The sequence below is a fragment of the Perca fluviatilis genome, chromosome 9 (assembly GCF_010015445.1).
Source record: "Perca fluviatilis chromosome 9, GENO_Pfluv_1.0, whole genome shotgun sequence".
NCBI lineage: Eukaryota > Metazoa > Chordata > Actinopteri > Perciformes > Percidae > Perca > Perca fluviatilis.
The window spans coordinates 22,429,184-22,450,995 of NC_053120.1; the positions used below are offsets into that span (position 1 = coordinate 22,429,184).

The 21,812-nt window shown below is 41.6% G+C and overlaps 1 protein-coding gene across 1 annotated transcript in view; it reads left to right on the plus strand.

Annotated features, from left to right (window-relative positions):
• Positions 1 to 21,812, plus strand: part of LOC120564914 (voltage-dependent R-type calcium channel subunit alpha-1E) — a 93,467-nt gene that overhangs the window by 68,653 nt on the left and 3,002 nt on the right. The window contains exons 17-50 of the mRNA XM_039810182.1: positions 384 to 515; positions 1,102 to 1,171; positions 1,372 to 1,489; positions 1,748 to 1,815; positions 2,045 to 2,136; positions 2,760 to 2,793; positions 4,146 to 4,255; positions 4,875 to 5,798; positions 6,022 to 6,263; positions 6,635 to 6,746; positions 6,981 to 7,110; positions 7,627 to 7,686; positions 7,978 to 8,084; positions 8,292 to 8,303; positions 8,512 to 8,608; positions 10,432 to 10,592; positions 10,910 to 11,047; positions 11,629 to 11,830; positions 12,686 to 12,754; positions 12,844 to 12,954; positions 13,040 to 13,120; positions 13,272 to 13,457; positions 13,658 to 13,749; positions 14,578 to 14,752; positions 15,019 to 15,146; positions 16,687 to 16,783; positions 18,041 to 18,146; positions 18,228 to 18,335; positions 18,487 to 18,587; positions 18,951 to 19,057; positions 20,478 to 20,649; positions 20,950 to 21,078; positions 21,319 to 21,466; positions 21,600 to 21,781. Of these exons, the coding sequence (XP_039666116.1) occupies positions 384 to 515; positions 1,102 to 1,171; positions 1,372 to 1,489; positions 1,748 to 1,815; positions 2,045 to 2,136; positions 2,760 to 2,793; positions 4,146 to 4,255; positions 4,875 to 5,798; positions 6,022 to 6,263; positions 6,635 to 6,746; positions 6,981 to 7,110; positions 7,627 to 7,686; positions 7,978 to 8,084; positions 8,292 to 8,303; positions 8,512 to 8,608; positions 10,432 to 10,592; positions 10,910 to 11,047; positions 11,629 to 11,830; positions 12,686 to 12,754; positions 12,844 to 12,954; positions 13,040 to 13,120; positions 13,272 to 13,457; positions 13,658 to 13,749; positions 14,578 to 14,752; positions 15,019 to 15,146; positions 16,687 to 16,783; positions 18,041 to 18,146; positions 18,228 to 18,335; positions 18,487 to 18,587; positions 18,951 to 19,057; positions 20,478 to 20,649; positions 20,950 to 21,078; positions 21,319 to 21,466; positions 21,600 to 21,781 (4,801 nt within the window). The remainder of the gene's footprint in view (positions 1 to 383; positions 516 to 1,101; positions 1,172 to 1,371; positions 1,490 to 1,747; positions 1,816 to 2,044; positions 2,137 to 2,759; positions 2,794 to 4,145; positions 4,256 to 4,874; positions 5,799 to 6,021; positions 6,264 to 6,634; positions 6,747 to 6,980; positions 7,111 to 7,626; positions 7,687 to 7,977; positions 8,085 to 8,291; positions 8,304 to 8,511; positions 8,609 to 10,431; positions 10,593 to 10,909; positions 11,048 to 11,628; positions 11,831 to 12,685; positions 12,755 to 12,843; positions 12,955 to 13,039; positions 13,121 to 13,271; positions 13,458 to 13,657; positions 13,750 to 14,577; positions 14,753 to 15,018; positions 15,147 to 16,686; positions 16,784 to 18,040; positions 18,147 to 18,227; positions 18,336 to 18,486; positions 18,588 to 18,950; positions 19,058 to 20,477; positions 20,650 to 20,949; positions 21,079 to 21,318; positions 21,467 to 21,599; positions 21,782 to 21,812) is intronic.

Sequence of the window (21,812 nt, forward strand, 5' to 3'; positions counted from 1 at the left end):
ATTGACTCAAAGCTAAGTTTGGCATGTTGGTGTGATATGCAGTGTTCTAGATTTTGTGTTTTGTTTGTGTGGGGAATTCATTTTTCTTTCATTTCTTGAAACATAGTCTTTTTTTTTAATATATGTATGCAGCAACAATCAAGTCCATCAAACAATAAGTTCATGAAGACAAGACAAAAAAACAAAAACAACAAAACAGACTCACAGTAAATTAAATATTTAAATATATGCCCATGACATTTAAAGTATATAAGGGTAAGTTACATGCAACAAAGTGGAAATCGATGGAGCTCCCCTTTAAATTTTCTTTAAAAAATAAAAGTAAAGTATTACATTTTGCACATTTTAAAACTTTTTGCACGTGATATGTTGTGACTGTCTAGGTATTGGGCGTCTCTGAGAAACCTGGTAGTCTCGCTGATGAACTCCATGAAGTCCATCATCTCCCTCATCTTCCTACTCTTTCTCTTCATCGTTGTCTTCGCACTCCTTGGCATGCAGCTCTTCGGTGGCAGGTAACACAAAATCGTCACCTATGAAGTAAAATACTGATGCTTATAGTTCTTTGCATCGCTCCATATGAGTCCATAAAGTAATGGAGTCAAGTGAGGAACCACCCAGGCAGAAAAACAAATCTAATAATATTTTCTCTCCCACTCGGCTCGTTACTCATTTCCAGTAAAGACACAAACATAAAAACAAGGCTGAAGTAGACTTAATGGTTCAGTAGATTCCTCTTTACTGAATGCACACAGTTTAGAGGAGAATAGATTGTCCTATGGTTTTTGTTGTTTTCATTATACCGACAGACTGCGTGAGTTTGGTCGAGATTTCAGACTTTCTTTGTCACACACACAGCTTTTGTTGCTTGGTTTTCCCCCGAGTTGAATGTAGTTTCACCACAAGCTGTCGCTTCAATAAAGACTGGCCTTGTGTATGAACTGGCCTCAAGAATACAGAGCACATGGGGAAAAAAAACATCAGCCAGCCAGTCGGAGAGAAGGAGAATTGATTTCTCTCTGACCGAAACATATAAATAAAAGAAAAACTAGATCCAGCTTTGCTTTTTTTAAGGACCATACGTGTGTGTCTCGCTCACAGGTTCATCTTTGAAGACTACACCCCGACAAACTTTGACACATTTCCTGCAGCAATCATGACCGTCTTTCAGGTCTGGAAATTAACCTGACAATTTATTGCTCTCTAGTTTACCACAGCCAATCACGATGTACAGGAAATGTAATTTTAACAGTGATGCTCATGATAGTTTTGTGGATGATATTCTGTGTGTGTGTGTGTGTGTGCGTGTGTGTGTGTGTGTGTGTGTGTGTGTGTGTGTGTGTGTGTGTGCGTGTGTGTGTGTTTTCTCAGATCCTGACTGGAGAGGACTGGAACGAGGTGATGTACAACGGTATTCGCTCTCAAGGAGGAGTGAAGTCTGGCATGTGGTCCTCTATCTACTTTATAGTGCTAACACTGTTCGGAAACTGTATCCTTCATTTACATAATTTCAATGTCATGTAATGTACAGCACTTAATGCCTTCCTTTAAGTAGGTAACCTCAACTTACTACCGTTATTACTAAAGTAATGGTACCCTTATATGTTATTATTTTGTATCAATAATTTTGTAAAAATGTAGTAGGCATTTGTTTACCACTATCTGTCTCTTAACAAGGAGTCAGTGTTGTGTCAGTTAGGGTTGCCTGGTTACACTTTGACCACGTCCTTAACTCAGCTGTGACCAGACACACTGCTGAATGTCTTCTTGGCCATTGCTGTGGATAACCTTGCCAATGCACAAGAACTTACAAAGGTAAAAAGGGGAATAAAAAAAAAGATATAATTGAAAGAGCAAGCCTGGTCTTATCGGCTTTTATTCTTGTTACAGTTACTTAATACTAAATAGTCTAAATAATCTTGCTACTTCACCATGTCCAGTCCTGCTCTCATCTCCTCTCGTCACTTTGATTCTGTTTAATTATTTAAACTCACAAACGTTACAGTTGTTCAGTCGCCTTTTGCTCTTTTCCTCTTTTGATCAGGATGAAGAGGAAGCAGAGGCAGCGTTCAACCAGAAGCATGCTCTCCAGAAGGCGAAGGAGGTCGGGCCGTTGTCGTCCTTCATGTCTTCAGAGTAAGTGCTGTATGCAGCCACTCTCCCTGCCTGACCTCCTCTTCTCCTTCCTCTGTCTCTCTCTTCCTCTCCCTCCCTCCCTCCCTCCCTCCTTTCCTCCTTCCTCCAGGGATTGTCTATATAGGACTGACCCGCAGTGCCAACGCTTTGCACGAGTTACTGTAGCCTCCAGCAAATGGCAAGTCCATCTTTAGGTGCAATAGATTTGGCTTACTAACCACGTCATGCAGAACAGTTATAGATTGAAGCTGAAGGTCATCAATACAGAGCTTCAAGTTGTGTACTTAAATGTCACATAGGGCCTGATGAATCAGTATTTGATGCTGTCCCACGAGAGACTTATTGATACATCTTTACCGAAAGGTCTACTTTCTAGATTCTGCCTGCTCCCAGCACTGTAATTTGCTCTAAATTGAAGTCTCCATGGTTACTGGTTCCACTCCAGGGTGGGACACAGGGTTACTAAGTGTCCAAATGAACATGGTGTGTCGATCACCGTAATATAGTCCTGGATTTAGCAAAGTGGATATTGTAGCTAGTAAAGTGTGTGCAGGCTTTGATCTGTTGAAGTGTTCTCACTTGTGGAAAATTTGATAACGTGACCTTGTTTTCTCAATGCTCAGGTTTCCAGCTTGCAGAATAGATTGTGTTTTTTTTCTCAGGGATTGATTGCACAGTGCCTTGTTGTCGTAGGTGGTGGAAGTGCATGTGCATGCACAAGAGTGAGGACCTCTGGCTCTGTATGCACGCTGTGTATTGAGAAACAAGCAGTTTGTTGCATGGGCATGTGGAAGATTTTACAAGATAACATTTTATTAACATGCCATTATGTACCTTCTTCTTTCTTGCTTACTGTCTTTCTTTCTCTGCCTTGCCATTTTACTAAAACTTACCCAATGGAAATTAAAATTATAACAGAGCAGAAAGAAAAGTAAATTAGTGCCTCAGTTTTTGGTTTAGCTAGCTGAGGGTCAGGCTCCTGTCAGAGCCCATAGATAAGACAAGAATACCATGGGGTCGTCTGGGCCAGCATCTGTATTCAGAGAGGAAACTCTGAACTTTAAGGGGCTCTGGTCTCAGCTCCGATGTCAGCTGTGAAACCCCGGCGGTACCTGCCCCTGTTGACCTCGAAGAAACTTGCATGACAGCATTTGCTCAATAAAAAAAGAGACGCAGCATGTTGGAGGCTGATAATGATTTCACTTTGGGAACGCATGCATCTGGTCAGCATGATCAAAGGAAGAAAAACTGAAATTACACACACACACATCTCTCCTTTTTACGTACAGTATTACAAGTAATACTTAGACTGGAATAGTGTTTTTCACTGTGTGTACAGTTTTTCTTCCATTGTGAGGTTTTTAATTCCTCTCCCACATGCTCTTGAGTATTCTGAATTATGTTTTAACAAATATTTTGAACTCCGCACATGAACTTCCTCTACTAGCATGTCCTAAAAGAATGCTAATGTGTGAGTGCTCTGAGGTGAAGGTGGTGTTCAGAGCTGCATCCCAATGTGGTGGTTTTGTTCAAAGGGTATCTAAATATGAACTCCTTTCCTGTGTTTGCTGATGGAGCCCATCTCTGTGTTTTCTACCTGTACCCATACTGTAGCTCAGACTGTCTAACATCTCAATCTTACTAAGATGTCTTCTTATCAGTGTTGTATGAATGTTGTTTCTAATACTGCTACCATCTTGTTTGTCAATGTGCTGCTAGGCTCCAGTGGAGACACACAGCAAAGCATCAAGAGTCAGTTTTTGACCTCCAAATTTATTCTTTATTCTTTACAAACATTGAAAGAAGGGATGCGCGCAGTGGAAATATCCAGCTGCAAATAGAATGCATGATGTAGCAACTGAATATAAATAATTCATCTGTGCCTGCAGTCTTCTAAAAGAGCAGTTTTACCCCTGAATAACAAATTCAGAACAGCTGGTAAATGGCATTAACGGCCTGTCTACAGTTGTTTTGATGACTTTGGTCTTTGTGTCTTTCTTTGAGGATAGTTTGCTGTGTGTCTCCTGGTCTGTTTTGTCTCTGCTCACAAAAGCACTAATGTCTTGTTTTCAACCAATCGCTCATTGATAACACGGACCACACAAGAGTCCACGTTCCAGTAAGTAACACTGTCTGTTCAGCTCTCTGAATCTCTCACTAACGCCCTTCTGATTCTCTTGAATGGATAAATGTCCCAGACTCATTCTGTATACAGTAGTATTCTGTTCACACTCTGTCCTGTGCTGTACCTCCAAACTCTCCAACCTCATTTTAATCCACCTATATCTATTCCACTGGTTTCATTCTGCATCTTACTCTTTTTGTTATTACAGTCACACAACAATTCCTGGCTTGGTTAATTTATCGCCTAACATCTTCATCGATCCAGTAAATTGCTTCATGTTGACATGAAATAGCTCTTTGTTGGTTCAAATGTCTTGATTGCTAATTTAGATTTCGAAAGACCTAGAAAGAATGTTAAATCCATCAAAGCAGATTCAGAAACTTGACTTTGAATCAAATTGTACTTTTGGTGAATACACAGCATGCAAATGAAAATGTTTCAGACATGGATTAATAAATAACAGAACAAGCTAAAAATGAAGTGTTTCAAACCAAATTCTAGCACTAAGACATTGACCTTAATTTATGCCTTCTGTATGTTAAATGTGGCACTGCATATAATAAATTGTCTGCTTCTATGTGCTGACATTTGGTCTTTTCTTTTCTCTTCTCAGGGGAAGCCGGAGGAGGCGGCCCTACCTGTACAGGAAAAGAGCCATCCACCGCAGCCGGCCTACCTACTCCTGCTCCCTGGACGAGGGCAGCATCAGGGAGGGCCGCCCACCCCCACCACTCAACCCCTCTACTTCTTTCATGTCCAGGAGAGAGAGAAGAACAAGGATGACCATGTCAGTGTGGGAGCAGAGGACTAGCCAGCTGCGGAGACACCGGCAGATGTCCAGCCGAGAGGTCCTGTTCAGCAGTCCCAACGAGGAGAAGGACGGGCCACCTGCTTCAGCCCAGGCCCAGCACGGACATCCCCAGTCACTACACCGCAAGGCCATGGAGCGCACACAGACCGGGAGTTTGAAGCACCTGACGGACCCCTTAGCCTCCCCATCCAAGAATCAGGCTTTAGGCTCCTCCATGTCTGTGGATATGGCCCTGGATGCCGCCCTCTCTGGCCACATACCAGAACTCCCAGTGGTTCTGGTACCAGAATCGTTGGATCCTACGAACGTGCCCCTTCCCGATGCTTCTGTGTCTGTGGCCATACCAGAACCTCCTGAATCCGACTCCATCACAGAGAGCAGAAAACTGGGCGTTAATCAGAGTCACAACACCGTCAGCGAGCGCCGGAGCCCCAGATTGAATGGCGAGCGTCAACACAGGGCAGTAAAGAAGTTCAGACCACCAGATAACCTTGACACACTGACTCCTGAGATGGGAGGTCATGGTGGGATCAGGGGCAGAAGGGCGCTACATTACTGTGACCATCACAGCGGGGCCAGAAGTCAAGGGTCATCACCATCAGGGAATGGAAGCCACTTGGCGAGTCGCTCGGTCAGCAGAGAGAGGAGGAGAAATCCGGGGAACGTGGTGGAGAAGGAGGCAGAGACCAAAAAGGTGGAAGAGGTGTCCAAACCTGATGAGAGCAGGTGAGACAGACAAACAGCCTGCATGCCTTAATTGGATAGTCAACAGTAGAGAAATTACAGAAATAAGGAGGCGGGGGAAAGACATGCAACCGACCAGATGCAAACTGGGGACGTTGTGGTTTTTGGTCAGCTATAGATTCACCACCTGACAGCACAGACCATACTACAAGTATATCACTGTCCTCCTGTCTGTCCAGTTAAGTCTTTGTCGCTCTATTTTCAGACAGGGTGACAGGAGTGGAGGAGACACTGACCCACCAGAAAACCAGAGCCACACTGGTGACCAGTGTCCTCAGAAGCAGGAAGAACCTCCTCAGCAATCAGACCCGTCTCCTCCTGTCATCCCAGAGAGCAACAAAGAAGAGAAGGAGACAGAGCAGGACCAGGACAAATGTCAGCTTAGCTCCAGTGTGATCATCGAAGCGCCCAACGTTCAGTCATCTCTAGAGCTCTCCACGATCACAGGTATTTGAGTTGTAAATAAAGTTGACCATGCAGTTGCAAAGTGCTAATGCTTCATTTCATATATATTGCACCTAAGCTAAATTGTTGCCTCCACAATTCAGGGCCATTATAGAAGCGATGAGTCATGTTATCTTCTAAGCTTGCCATCCATCTATTCTCAGTGGATATTTTCCAGATTAAAATCCTATTTTACTAAGTTTTAAGGTGGCTTTGTGAGGCCTCCCTCCTTGTTTGTATCCACTGTGCTATCTTCTCATTCTACCCTACTCCTCCTCCCTACACCTGTCCTTGCCTCTTCTTCTTCTTCTTCTTCTTCTTCTTCTTCTTCTTCTTCTTCTTCTTCTTCTTCTTCTTCTCCTGACCTTCTCCAGTCAACATCAAGGACCCTGAAACCTGTAAACCAGAGAAGGAGGAGGCAGAGGAGACAAAGCCTGTCAACACTGTGACTCCAGACAGCATGTTCATCTTCAAACCTGACAACCCGTACGTTGCTTCCTCTGGGATAGACTTTATAATACTGGGGAATAATGACACTCCAAACCTCACGTGCACTTGGAAGTAATGGCAGAGAGTTCAGGGTTGTTGCACGACATCTATGTTGTTTAACCCTGCTGCAATTAAGTTTCAGCCAGCATAAGCCTACACAGTCTCACTCTTAGTAGTTATGGTACCTGACCTCTGCATCGCATCTCCACTGTGCCATCTGCTCTCCCTCAGGGTTCGTCGAGCGTGTCACTACGTGGTGAACCTCAGGTACTTTGAAATGTCCATCCTGCTGGTCATAGCTGCTAGTAGTATAGCACTGGCTGCTGAGGACCCTGTAGCCACCTCCTCTAACTGGAATAAGGTTTGTGTGTTCACATTCATGTATATATCATCTGTCTGACACAGGGCCAGCTGTCACATTAATATTTCACAAAAATATTTCTCCTGAAACACTGAGATTCAATTTCAATCATGGTTTATATGTGCCTTGGGCCTCATAGCTTCATCTACACTAAGCAGCAAAGAAAACATTTCCTTAAATTGTTTTGCAAAATGCCGCTAATGTAACTTGATGGGGGGGGGCAGTTAAATCGCTGATGAGTGAGGAAATTGCAGTATAAGACACACTGAGCCTGGTTGTTTATTTGAGAAATTTGGCTAATTTTCTTGTCATGTGTTGCCATCATTTGAGGGGACTGTTTCATAATAAACCACAAGATGAGATTATTTGAAGTTACATAGCCCTAAATGTCATGAAATCAACATAACGAACTGACAAATTTCACCTTTTAATTATCTGTGTTATATCCTAGACGTGTCAGATTTTCTGATCTTTTTCTTTCTCTTTGACTGTCCTTCTGTCTCACACTCATTGCAGGTTCTGCGGTATTTTGATTATGTTTTCACCGGAGTCTTCACATTTGAAATGATTATAAAGGTAAGTTACTGTGTAAAGATGTCCGTGTGTGGCAAATGATTGCAAGAAATGTTAAAATATAAATATACCTTTTTCGAGCAAAGAGTTCCAGGATGGTTCCACTGTGGAGCCACAAGACATAAACTCTACACAACTAAACAATGAACTTAGGGTCCCCTTTGGGCATTCCTTTTCTACCACATCTAAAGAACCATGAAGTTTGAAATACCTAAAAAGAAAGTTAACTGCATTCCTGGAAACTATCCTGGAGAAGTACATTGCTTTCATTACTCGCTCTTGTCCTGTCTTTAGATGATTGACCAGGGTCTGCTCCTCCATGACGGCTCCTACTTCAGAGACCTGTGGAACATCCTCGACTTTATAGTCGTGGTGGGAGCATTGGTGGCCTTCGCCCTCTCGTCAGTCACATGATTTATTTGAATTAATCATATGCACTAATCATATGTCTAAACATCAAAGTTTGTTTAAATCAACTGTAAATATTCTTCCACTTCATGTAGTCATCTCTTCCATTTTGTTTCTAACATTATAACTGTTGATATATGTGTCCTTCTTTCCTGTTTTTTTCCGTCTGTTGGTGATGCCCCTGTGGGATTGACCAGCAGCAATGTGATGGGGTAAAAAACAAAAAAAGTCTTTCTCTCTTAGAGCAAATACTTTAAATGTGCAAAATTCAGAGTATAACATAAGTAGAATATGTCAGATTACACATACTGTGATGATGGACGAATAAGGTGGGAAAAACAAAACATGATTGTCTAAAAATGTGGTATTTACTATGCTGCAGTGGTGTGATGCTCACAGTCTGTCTGTCCTTTTGTACAGAAATAACAAAGGACGGGACATCAAGACCATCAAGTCTCTAAGAGTGTTACGTGTCCTCAGACCGCTAAAGACCATCAAGAGACTTCCTAAACTCAAGGTCAGACATGCTCCGACTTTGATATCTCGGCTGCAGACCTGAGAGCAGAGACAGAACGAGTAGACAGATGAGGTGATAAACTCTGAGCATCAGGGCATGAAGACATGTTGTCAAACCTCACACGTAGACTGTCCGCAGGGAGAAAACAAATTATAAAAGCGCCATGCATACACAGGTGGATAAAGCTTTAAGGCTCCAAATACACTCCTCAGTGGAAAAAGAAATAATACAAAATGGAAACTGAGATTGCCATTTGCAGACAGGAGAACTAAAGAGAATAATGTAAAAACTGACAATAAGCGAGAAGGGGGGGAGAGTTTAAAGTGAAGGCAGGGAATTAGCTAGCCTGAGAGACAACTGGAGGACTGTCTGAGTGTGCTAACAGGTACTTATTTGGGGATTGCGACTAATACCAAAAACATACATCTCGTTCTAATCACTGGGACAGGGAGTGAAGAACAATAACTTAAAGGTCCCATGACATGGTAGCCTCGTGAGACCATCCTGATCTGGCGAGCTCCAGTTTTTCACTCAGATCAGTCTGGCATCTTGAGATAGAGAAAATTTGGAGCCGTTCGCCAAACGACTGACCAATCAGCGTTGGTTTTGAGGCGGGTTTAGGTGGTGATAGACAGATGGGTTATCCAATCAGCTAACCAGTATTTTCAGACAGCGGTAGCCCTAATTCTGTTTGCCGCTCGCTAATGCTTTTTTCTCTTGGATCCTTCTTTTGGAATATGGACCGGGAACCTGAAATGGTGCCTTTTATTCGTAAATTCTCGTTACACAAACGGCAAATATCCTTTACTGACATGTTGCTTGCTTGCTGAGCTAACGAGCTATGCTTTGCCTGCAGCAGCAGGGGCTTGTGGTTGTATTTTCATACGCTTCGTAGATCTGATTCGTTGATTTGGCCCGTCTATCACCAACATAACTAAGCAGTATTTTCGCCCCTTCCCAAAAGTTCTCCAACGGTAAGTTCCCAGATGGATATGCCGAACAAATGCGAAGCAATCCATCTGGCGGAGTCAGGTTAATGACATGGTGCTCTTTGGATGCTTTTATATAGACCTTAGTGGTCCCCTAATACTGTATCTGAAGTCTCTTTCCCAAAATTCAGCCTTGGTGCAGAATTACAGCCACTAGAGCCAGTCCCACAATGAGCTTTCCTTAGGATTTTCTCGTTTGAAAGCCATGATGTCTCTCTCTCATGGGCGGGCCAAATTCTCTGGGTGGGCAAAGCAGAGAAAGGGGAGGTAACCTTGCTCCTTATGACCTCATAAGGAGCAAGATTCCAGATCGACCCATCTGAGCTTTCATTTTCTCAAAGACAGAGCAGGATACCCAGGGCTCGGTTTACACCTATCACCATTTCTAGCCGCTGGGGGACCATAGGCAGGCTGGGGGAACGCATATTAATGTTAAAAAACCTCATAAAGTGAAATTTTCCTTTAACCTAAAGGTCCCATTAATGGTTGTACATGTTTTAACATATAGTCCTTTATATTACCGCCAAAGTCTATGACATGTCTTCAGATTAATTTCTTACCTTCCAGGCAGCCACTGGTTTCACGTCATACCAGTAAAAATCAAACTTTCTGTTTTTGAAAACATTTTTTGTTGGTGTCTTCCAATGCTGATGTGAAACTTCAACTTTTGTTACATTAAAAGCTGGAAATCATTGCATTCACGTGCTATGTTGTCCAAAAAACTATTAGCACATGCTAGCATTGTTAATAGGATAGTGTGATTTTGGTATGTTCTTGCACAGAGCTGATTTCCTGAGCTCACCATGTTTTTCATCTCACGTCTCTCTATTCCAGGCGGTGTTTGACTGTGTAGTGACGTCTCTGAAAAACGTCTTCAACATCCTGATCGTCTACAAGCTTTTCATGTTCATCTTTGCCGTCATCGCTGTGCAGCTCTTCAAGGGGAAGTTTTTCTACTGTACAGACAGTTCCAAGGACACAGAAAAGGATTGCCAGTAATACTCACTTTTTTCGGTTTTCCCTTCCTTTATTCCCGCATTCATATTTATATTCATCTTTGTGTATTTGTTTCTTTCTTTTCCCTTCATCTCTTTCCCCTCCCTTCTTTTTCCATCCTTCATTCAGTCATTTATTCCTTTTTGGAATTGTTGTTTTTTGGCTCCATGTCCTCCTGAAACTAGACACTTGGGTCAATAAACTTGTTAAAAAAAGGTTATATGATTTTTCCCTTTTCTTAATGTTTTTTCTTCATTTAATGTATCTTAGTTACGACTTTGTTTCTGTTGTCCCTGGTCTCCTCCTTCTCCTTCAGGGGTTACTACATTGACTATGGGAAGGATAAGAAAGAGGTGAAGAGAAGAGACTGGAAGAGACACGAGTTTCACTATGACAACGTCATCTGGGCTCTGCTCACTCTCTTCACTGTTTCCACTGGAGAGGGATGGCCTCAGTGAGTCTGACTGGAATCAGCGGATGAGTGCTAATTCTCATGCTGGTTGAGGAAATTCAGCAGGAGCTTTCCCGCACATCATTTTCCTTTCTTAGAGGGCTCATTAGCTTTTATGAGCGTTATAACCTTTTAACATCTGTCTTGTTCTTTGGTAATGGTCAAATCTGATCTTTGATGGAGGAACTATAATAGATGTGATTAACTTAACAAAGATTTTGCCATTCATTATCTCACAATAAAATTATACCAATATTTGCTGACAGTGGTTGTGGGTTTGTACTGTTCCAACCCTCGTTAATTGACTTATGCTGTGGCAATAAATCAAAAATGATGAAATTGGCATTTGATCCCCACCCCAGTGAGCAAACTTTTTTTTTCTCCAAAACTAATAGCTCCTATAAGTGTGCAAGAGTCTTGATTTTGTGAAAGATTTTAAGCAGCTGCATGAGCATATTCTCATTGTTAAAGGTGACATTTTTGCTGTTTCTGTCTTGCCAAAAAAAGGAAGTTCTTATTTGTAGTTGCTTGAGCTTTTAATAGCAGCGTTAGCATTAATAAGCATTGTGTCTCGGCTCTTTCAGGGTCCTGCAGCACTCAGTAGATGTGACAGAGGAGGACAGGGGTCCGAGTCACGGCAACAGGATGGAGATGTCTATCTTCTATGTCATCTACTTTGTCGTCTTTCCTTTCTTCTTTGTCAACATCTTCGTGGCTCTCATCATCATCACCTTCCAGGAACAGGGGGATAAGATGATGGAGGAGTGCAGCCTGGAAAAGAATGAGGTGAGGAAAGATTGATAGAAGAACGACAAACAAACACTTTCTCTGTCTTTGTCTTTTTCCTTGTGTTTAATCAGCTTTGGTCAAATATTTTTCTTCCCTGTCTGTCTCCCTTTCGCTGTCTCTTTATTTTATGCAAAGTATAGATTTATGGTTTATTTTTTGAAGGCCAAATACATCAAATGTACTTTGACTTGATCTTTGTAAATCCATAAATGTTCTTGTAAAACATTTCTCATTAAGTTTAAGCCAAAAGCAATAAAAAAAGGAACAGTTTGGGACTAGACGCGTGATAGACTATGTAACATCGGCACGACCGGCGTGCACAAGCGACGCGTTTCAATACAAGCCTCGTTAACGTCACCGTTATAATAAATGCATGGTGGATAATAACTATCATTAGTAGGACCAAAATCATTGGTTTTTTCCACATATCCTTGTTTGCTAATAGGAAAAAACACACCTTGTGTTGCTTCTCAGCAACATATTCTGTCGTGAACTTGCGAGTGTTAACACTTTGGTTTTAAAATAAGCCGAGATGTGTCACTCCTAACTGGAAACATGGATGTGTAGAAACACACTGTGATGTTTTCATTTGGATCTGCTGATGTGTTTTTTTTCCCCCTCTCTCTCACCATTCTTTCTTCTTCTGAACTGGGCTTTTTTTGGGCTGTGCTGGTTGTTCAGACAGACAGACAGACAGACAGACGCAGGGTGACTCAGCCTGTATTAAATATTGATCTATAATGTCCAGGGGCTGCTATTTAGCATGACCTCATTAACTGTGGCTGCCGCCCCTAGAGGAATGACTCCTTTTATAGTGCGACAGATGAAAGGTGCAGAGACTGAGACACTATTTATGGGTCTGGAGGAATCTTCCATCAACCTGTAGTCCTGCAGGGTGCAGGGCTGAAGTTCAGTGAACTGGTTAGGGATTATTCCACTTTTTTATTCTTCTCACAACAACGATTATTTTTTTTGTTGCAGTTTAATACTTGCCGCCTGTCTATTTTCAGTATTACTCTGCCCCGCCGGCATACGAGGCCGTACTGAAGCACCTGAACACAGCTTTCACTGTTCTCTTCTCTGTTGAGTGCGTCCTCAAGATCATGGCCTTCGGCTTTCTGGTGAGAGAAAAGAGCAGCAAACAGCCTGAATGTGAATTAAAGATCTTTTTCGAATTGGTTTTAAGTATCTTTCCTGTTTCCACAGAACTACTTTCGAGACACATGGAACATTTTTGACTTCATCACTGTTTTGGGCAGCATCACAGAGATCGTGGTAGACTTGCAGGTAATAAGAGAAAAACATGATTAACTCTGACCCTGAAGGAAAGAGTTAACCTTTGTGACTTACTTTTTTTCTGCACAGTTGTGTGAACATTACTATTGTATGCTATGTCAAGCTGACATCTCCCCCCCCTCCCCCCATATCCTTACGCCAGTTTGTTGATACGTTCAACATGAGTTTCTTGAAGCTGTTCCGAGCAGCTCGTCTGATCAAACTGCTCCGACAAGGTTACACCATCCGCATTCTTCTGTGGACCTTCGTCCAGTCCTTCAAGGCTTTGCCCTATGTCTGCCTGCTCATCGCCATGCTCTTCTTCATCTACGCCATCATTGGCATGCAGGTTAGAAAGACACATGCTTGATTGGTCTCTGTTTCTCTGTGGAGATGGTGTTTAAGATACTACATTTACTATTTTTTTTAAGTATGTGTGTTTCATGGTGAAATATATGCACACACAAAAAAAACACATGCAAAATGGGTAGTGCATGACATAAACACTGTCACTGTTAAGGATTGTGTGTGTATATCTGTGTGAATCAGGTGTTTGGGAACATTAAGCTAAATGAGGAGACTCACATTACGCAGCACAACAACTTCAAGACCTTCTCTGGTGCTCTGATGCTGCTGTTCAGGTAGGACACCGTGCGATCTTTAGTGCTGTTCTTCGGTTAGCTTTGGACTTGATGTTGTTTCAGATCACTGTAAACAGAGATCTAGCAGCACTACACATAATTTGCTTTACTTAGTTTGCTTAATAACACATTTCCTTAATGTAGTCTAAATAATTTTGCTAGGTTACGGTAGTTAGAACTCCAGGGGCTACTCAGTGTCACAGGGTGAGATTAGATGCTGTAGTGTACCACTTACCTGCTTAGCAAATTAGCAGATACTTTTTTATAGATATAGTTTTACAAAGCACAGTGGGTCAAATAATGAAATTGCTATCTCGACCAAACTGTTTATTTCTCCATGTTGAAGTTCCAAGTTTGTTCTCATAAGCAGTGAAGAAAAAAGATGTACATTTAAACGTGATAAGAATCATATTCCTTACACTTGCAGTAAAACTAAAATAAAAAAGAAACATAATATAATATAAAACACTCACAGTAAGATTTAAAGGCATTACAAGTTTAGCACTATTGCATACAGAATGTACTGTAAATGTATGCATTAGACTACACATCTAGGTCTCACATTTGGATCATCTAAAAGCTGTCTCTGAAGCGAGTAGTGCGAGCCTCGATGCTTTGATAGTACTTTCCAGATGGCAGACATAACTGTGAATAAACTGTAAACTGGACTGCTCAAGTCCTAAGCGACCCCTCCTTCTCCTGGTGTTGTGTAATGTGTGTGTGTGTGTGTGTGTGTGTGTGTGTGTGTGTGTGTGTGTGTGTGTGTGTGTGTGTGTGTGTGTGTGTGTGTGTGTGTGTGTGTGTGTGTGTGTGTGTGTGTGTGTCCAGGAGTGCCACAGGGGAGTCATGGCAGGAGATCATGTTGTCGTGTCTGGGGGGACAGAAGTGTGAGACGGATACCTCGCTTCCCCCAGCAGTACCGACGTCCGACCAGGTGGGGGGCTGTGGCTCCGACTTCGCCTATTTCTACTTTGTCTCGTTCATCTTCTTCAGCTCCTTCCTGGTAAGTCGAGAAAACTGGAGTGTGAATAATTCCCTTAAGTTACAACAACGATACGAGGACTTCAGTTGAAAATTAGCCGGCTTGCTAACACTGGCACATTCACAGAAATGTTGATTAATGTGCGTTGTCCTTTATCAATAAAATAAATGACATGAAATATCTCTTTTAATGTTTTAACCTGTTCTTTATATTTTGAACTCTTCCCATCCTCATATAATTAAATGGCATGGCTTCTCCTTTCTCTCTTTCGTTTGTCTCCTGTCCAGATGCTGAACCTGTTTGTGGCTGTGATCATGGATAACTTTGAGTATCTGACGAGAGACTCGTCCATCTTGGGTCCTCACCACCTGGATGAGTTTGTCCGGATCTGGGGGGAGTATGACCGTGCCGCCTGGTTAGTGTCTCTCTGTCTTAAAGCTACACTAACATTTCATCAAAAGTACAACTGTGCACATACAGATGCTACAGTTTTCAGTGATGGTAAATGATGTGTTCTACTGTCATGCTGTAAAATATAAACTCCATAATACAATTACCCATATGGATGAAAGTAAGAGATACTCTTCTTAATCCACATCTAACGTCACAACAGTTGACACTGTATCTAATATTGGATGTAAAAAGCAATTGTGGGGTGTCTGTCTAGCACGTTTAACAGCATCTGAACTAGTTGCAACAGATAAATGACAGATAAATGAAACAGCTACCGATAACCATGTAAAATATTTAAGTATGTGTTTATTACAAGTTAGATTTATTGCTGTTTGAATGTCCTAAAACTACTCTTTTGAGGACAAGAGGAGAGAGCCTTCAGTTAGGCCTCATTCACCCGACACATAACTAAAGACATATATGTTCTTTCCAGTGGTAGGATCCACTATAAGGAGATGTACAAAGTTGTGCGCACTATCTCACCTCCCCTGGGCTTTGGAAAGAACTGCCCGCACAGGGTGGCATGCAAGGTTTGGTTCCCCCATAACAACAAACCCCTCTGCCTCTTTCGTGTGGGATCCTTCCTGACCTCCTCCTATCCCTCCTTTCCTTCCCTTCGCCTGCTGTCACCGCCCTGCTTGGCCTTTTAGGGGTGTGTTACTCAGGTCAAAGAATGACGACACTCGAGTCTCAGGGTACTAAGGCACAGGACATCCCTCATTCAGGATTATAAGTGAACGTTTTAGTTTTATCAAGGCACTCAAGATGCTTACTGTTGATGCAGTTGTACCGCAATTTATATATACATCACCTTTATTTATTCAGGGAGGGTCAGTTGAGAGCAAGATCTCATTTCCAATGACGCCCTGATTACATGGCATACAATATTATAACACATACAAAACCACCGAACAACTTAATATACACCATACAATTGCAGTACACAGTACACACATACAGCTGTTACAGAATGCACATGTACATTCAGTATACATGGCTTCATAAAGAAAAAAACAGGGAAATCCTGTCTCTTTCTACCTTTTGGATCTGGTTTAAAGATGAGTTCCCTCTCACACACACACCCAACGCTTCACAACGTAAGTATTTGATATTTGTACCAGATCCAGTGAGGCTGTCATTCCTTTGCTTATCCTGTCCAAGGTTTTCTCCTTTCCCAGATTTCTATGCCCTGGTGGCAGCATAGAAAGAATACAACCTGTTTTATTTTCTCCTACTATTTACTCCCTACTCCTGTGTGATGCCTTGGAATAATCCTTTCTCTTGTATCTCCTCCATTCATGTTCCTTTCTTCTACCCTCCACCCCCTCTTGTGCTCTTCCTCTCCTCCATCCCTTGGGAACGCACTCCCCGATTCCTCCACTGTTATTCAATTTCTCCTCCACCTCCAACATCATCCCTCTGCCTTCCTTCCACCCTTTCTACTCCCTCCCTCTTTTTCCCTCTCTCTCACTCCCATCTTCATGGCTACCTGGCACCCCCAGTGGTCGTATCCATTACAATGACATGTATGAGATGTTGACCAACATGTCGCCACCTCTAGGCCTGGGCAAGAAATGCCCCTCCAAGGTGGCATATAAGGTAGACTAAACACTAGAGCCTAACAGGCACTTCCTTCATGTTTTAATTAACGAGGACAGGTGCTGTAGAAACTCATTTTTTGTGTCACACATTGGAAAAGCGAGGCATTTTTTTCTGTTGTTTATATGGTGCAGTTTTGCTTGTTGGAACCGTTCCAGTGTTTTTTCATTGGCAGATGATTAAAGCTACAGTAATGATTTGCCTGTTTTGCTTTGCATCTCAGCAGAAAAATAAGGCGCCATTATCTGTTCGCTGTTATCTGATCAGCATTATTGCTCTAAACAAGTTAGAGAACATTAGTCAGAAAGTTGTCAAACATCTACATGCTTCGTCTTTCGTCGACGTCTACTGTCAAATGTTCTCGTCTTTCATACTTCGTTTCTTACATTTACCTGTCTGCATGTGCCTCCTGTCACAGCCCAATGTTACATCTGTGTGTAATATGAAATGTACTGTGTGTGTGTGTGTGTGTTGTTGTTGTTGTTGTTTGCGTATGTGTGTTTGTGAGCCTGCCAGCATGCTCCATCGCAGATGAACACTGTTGTCTTACTTCCGAATGTGTGTTTAATGAGTTGTATCTAATTTTCTTTTTAATGTGTCTGTATTTATTCTGTGACCTCAGATTGTTATGTTGAGATTGAAAAGTTTACGTTTTACATAACAACTTGTCAAAACAGTTTTCTTGTGATCATCAAATAGTGACTGTATCTTGTGTCTCAAAAAAAGATACGGTTAATATTTACAAGGTTGTCCTCTCCATCCTTCTGCATCTATCAGTGTAGTTAACTTCATTTAAACAAAGCAAACTAGGCTATATGAAATTATGATTAAAGTGGAAACATTTTTTTCTGTAATGATGCCCAGAAAGGCCATGGTTGCTTAATTTCTTTTTCAAGCTAGTTGCCCCGAAATCATAATTTGATTATCTATTTATCTTGGTAACAGATTTATGGGTGAGTAGGCTGAGCTCAGTTCCAGCTGGGTGTTTTTCCTTTGAGCTGAAACATATTCATATGTTGTTTATAACTACACAATGGGATTCCTTAACAGTGTAAGTAAGTATCACAAAACCGTAATTTGTTATCTTGAGATAATGACAATATTAAGTCATTACAACCACAAGATAAGAGGACTGAAAAACATTATGATCAACCACAGCTGCTCTGGGCTTCCACTTTTTCATCGTGATATGTGGTGTAATTGTTTGTTGGTGTGCTGAGTTGTGTCTGACTATGATGCTCTCTCTGCTGCCATCAGAGACTAGTCCTGATGAACATGCCTGTGGACGATGACATGTCCGTTCACTTCACCTCCACCCTCATGGCCCTCATCCGCACCGCCCTGGAGGTCAAGATAGCCAGAGGTCAGAACGAATATCCTAAAACGTTACAGACACACATTCACTGTGATGTAAAACTCATTAAATCACACTTTTTATCTCCAGGAGGGGAGGATAGAAATCAGATGGACCTGGACTTACAGAAGGAGATCGGTGTCATCTGGCCTCATCTCTCTCAGAAGACGTTGGACCTGCTGGTTCCCATTCACAAAGGTGACATCAGCCTGCATCTTAACAGTACCATTATTCATATGTCAATGAAAAGATATACATGTTTGCTATCGTAGTAGTTGTACTGGTAAATGTTATTCCATTTAATAATGTACTCTTGAAGGGTCATGTCTGATGCTTTCTCCTTTTTCAGCCAGTGACATGACAATTGGGAAGATCTATGCCGCCATGATGATCATGGACTATTACAAACAGAGCAAGGCCAAGAAGCTCCGACAGCAACTGGAGGAACAGGTACTTTTCATTTTTTTTTTTTTTAGGTGTATTATGATGACACGTTTTGGGTAAATGTATTCCCATGAAACACCCAGCAGCCACTGATGTGCAGTGGTTTCATTGCATAATTCTGCTCTTTTCATATTGGTCATCATTTAACAATTTACTGTATTAATGTAAGTATTTATACAACAAACTGAAAAGACAGCACATTCATCCTAAATGAATGATGTGAACTGTAACTGTATAACTGGTTTCAGGATTCTTAAAAAAAAGAGTCACATGTCATGTCATAGTTGATTGGTAGAGACAGTAGGATTACAGGAGCGTATTAGTTTTAATTTCCCATCTCCCCCTGCATGTGTTTTTCTCTCCCCATAGAAACATGCTCCTATGTTCCAGCGTATGGATGCCTCCTCTCTGCCTCAAGAAATCCTATGCAATGCCAAATCCCTTTCATTCCTCAGGCACAGTGCCGGATCTGCTCTGTAAATATTCAACTTTAATTTACCTCACACGGTTATTTAGATTGCTTTGTAGTTATTTATGCTGGTAGGAATAGATGGATCTTGTTTTTCTGTAGATCTGGTCAAGGACTTTTTAGATGCCTTCTGTTCCTTCATCATCATCATCATCATCATCATCATCTATAATCTAAAATATATATCAGTCTATAATCAACTTCCAGTCGCTGCTCCTGTGGCAGACCACGCTACCCCCGTCTATTTTAGATTTTCTTTTAGGTTCCAGGTGTATTTATTTCTTTTATTCTAAATTTCTTAGAGAACAGGTCTCAATTTGTTAAGCTAAACTCAAAAGTTAAGTCAGATAATATCATGACAAATACAGGGTCACCTCAGGGAACTGTTTTATCACCCTTTCTTTTTACCATTTACTCTGTAGACTACCGTCCACAGCAGGCAAGCTGTCAAGTTGTTAAATTTGCTGACGACACAGCGCTCATTGGGTTAATTGAAAATGATGACTATAGTCACTATCAAAACGAGATAAAAGCTTTTGTTGATTTTTGTGACACTCATTTCTTAGAACTCAACGTTAAGAAAACTAATTGATTACAGGAGAAATAAGATGACAACTGAGGCAGTAGAAATTAAAGGTTCAGTAATAGAGTGAACACTTACAAGTATTTGGGCATTGTTTTTAATGCTAACATGGTCAGATTATGTTGACTTACTGATGAAAAAATTAAGTCCACGTGTATACTGTATGAGGAAGTTGCAGTCCTTTAAGGTGAATACAGATGTGGTGAGAATGTTTTTTATGTCAGTGATATGGAGTGTTTGGCGCTACTGTGTGGGAATGCTGGGATAACCGAGAAGGCCAGGATTGATAGAGTGACTAAAAGGGCTGGAAAAAAATGGTAGGAGAGTTAAATACAGTGGATCTATATGTATATTATATTATGTATATATATATATATATTATATATATATATATATATATATATATATATATATGTATATACCGTATGTATATATGATGACCGTCTGGCAAAAATGACACAGAAAATAACGAGGGACCCGGGTCACCCTCTTCATGGTAATTTGACTGGCAGGGTTATGGAATGTAGTGGTAGGCTAAGGCCTCCCGTGATACGAACTAAGCGGTTTGCTCTCTCTTTTATACCTCAGACTATCAGACAGCACAACAAGCACTTTAAACGTACATTTTTATAAATTTGGTATTGTATTTATGTATTGTATTGTATTATATTGTATTTATTGTATTGTATTACGTGGGTATGAGCACTGTAATTTCTATTTTTATGGATGAAATAAACTTGACTTTGACTTTGATCATCATCATTGTCGTCATCATGATCAACAATAATTGACAAATGTATGTGGGTATATAATGCAGTTTCCTTGTCGGTTTGTGCTCCTTCAGCACCAGAGGAGGTTTTCTGGCACTCAGCCCTATCTCTCCACAAGAGATGTTCCTGCAGCCGCTGTCCCGCTCCAGGGAGGAGAAGGAGGAGGAGGAGGATGACGGCGACTATCATTCACCCTACCACCCCTACCATCACCCGCATCACCAGCACCATCCTTTACAATCACTGGTACCCACCTACATGTAGTATTGAGAGAGCTGCATAATCATTGTCAGCAGCCTGGTCAAACAAAAGTCTATAAATGCTAGTTTTACTGCTGCAAGAAAAATAATATAATTTGAATGAACACAAAAACTATACGCAACATCTGTACTGGGACACATTGTTTACACATTGACCAGAATTCTCCTTTAATGTTGTTGTTAAACCATTATCAGAGCATAATTATAGAGACTCAGCTTGACTCTTAAGACAAAGAGAAATAAATAAGAAACAACCAGCCCTCTTTTTTGTGATATTTCTGTGTAGGTGCCAGATGTAGTGGAGTATAACCAAGTGATGCAGCAGGCCAGGCAGGACGCAACAGTTATTAAATCACCTCAGCGCACAGCATCCATCAGAGCTTCCTCCATGCCCAGACTGGCTGTTGATCCACCGGTAATAAAAGAGTAATAACCTTTATTCAAACCTAAATTCAGCAACAAACAAATATTGTATTAGAAAGTGCTTTGAAAATCAATACACAATTGAAACAAATTAGTTAGAGTTTGCTCAGCACATAATGTATGTATGTAGGCTATGTATGTGTGTGTGTTTGATGATGAGAGAGAGTGTGTTTGCTGATTTATTCATGGTTACTTAAGTGATTCCTTCTCTGGTTGTTGGATGTGTATGTAGCCTGGGATGTCAGCAGACAGTAAGCTGATAAAGCGCTCCTTCTCCACCATCGGAGACCAGTGTGTGAACGGCCTCTGGCAGGAGCAGCACTCTCTGGAGAGAGTCAGTCCTGACGGCTCGTACAGGCCTCGTCAGAGGAGCTACAGAGGTCACTGAACACACATGGCATTACATTGCATTTCCTATAGTCTGATACATTTTAGCAATAGCAATGTCAGCATAGCAATGTTTAGAAGTCATAAAAGTAAAAATGTCCTTTAAAAAAATGACTAACCCCTTAGGTCCTAGAGTCAACCACAAAGAAACAAGCAGTCATGAGAGAGGGCGCTCTAAGGAACGGCGCCACCTACTGTCTCCTGACGTGTCCCGCTGCAACTCTGAGGAGCGCAGCCGCGATCCATCGTGTGAAAGAAGACGGTCCCGTTCACCTAGCGAAGGACGCACACACACCTTACAGAGCCAGGTAGAAGTACAACAGGGTTAATTACACACTG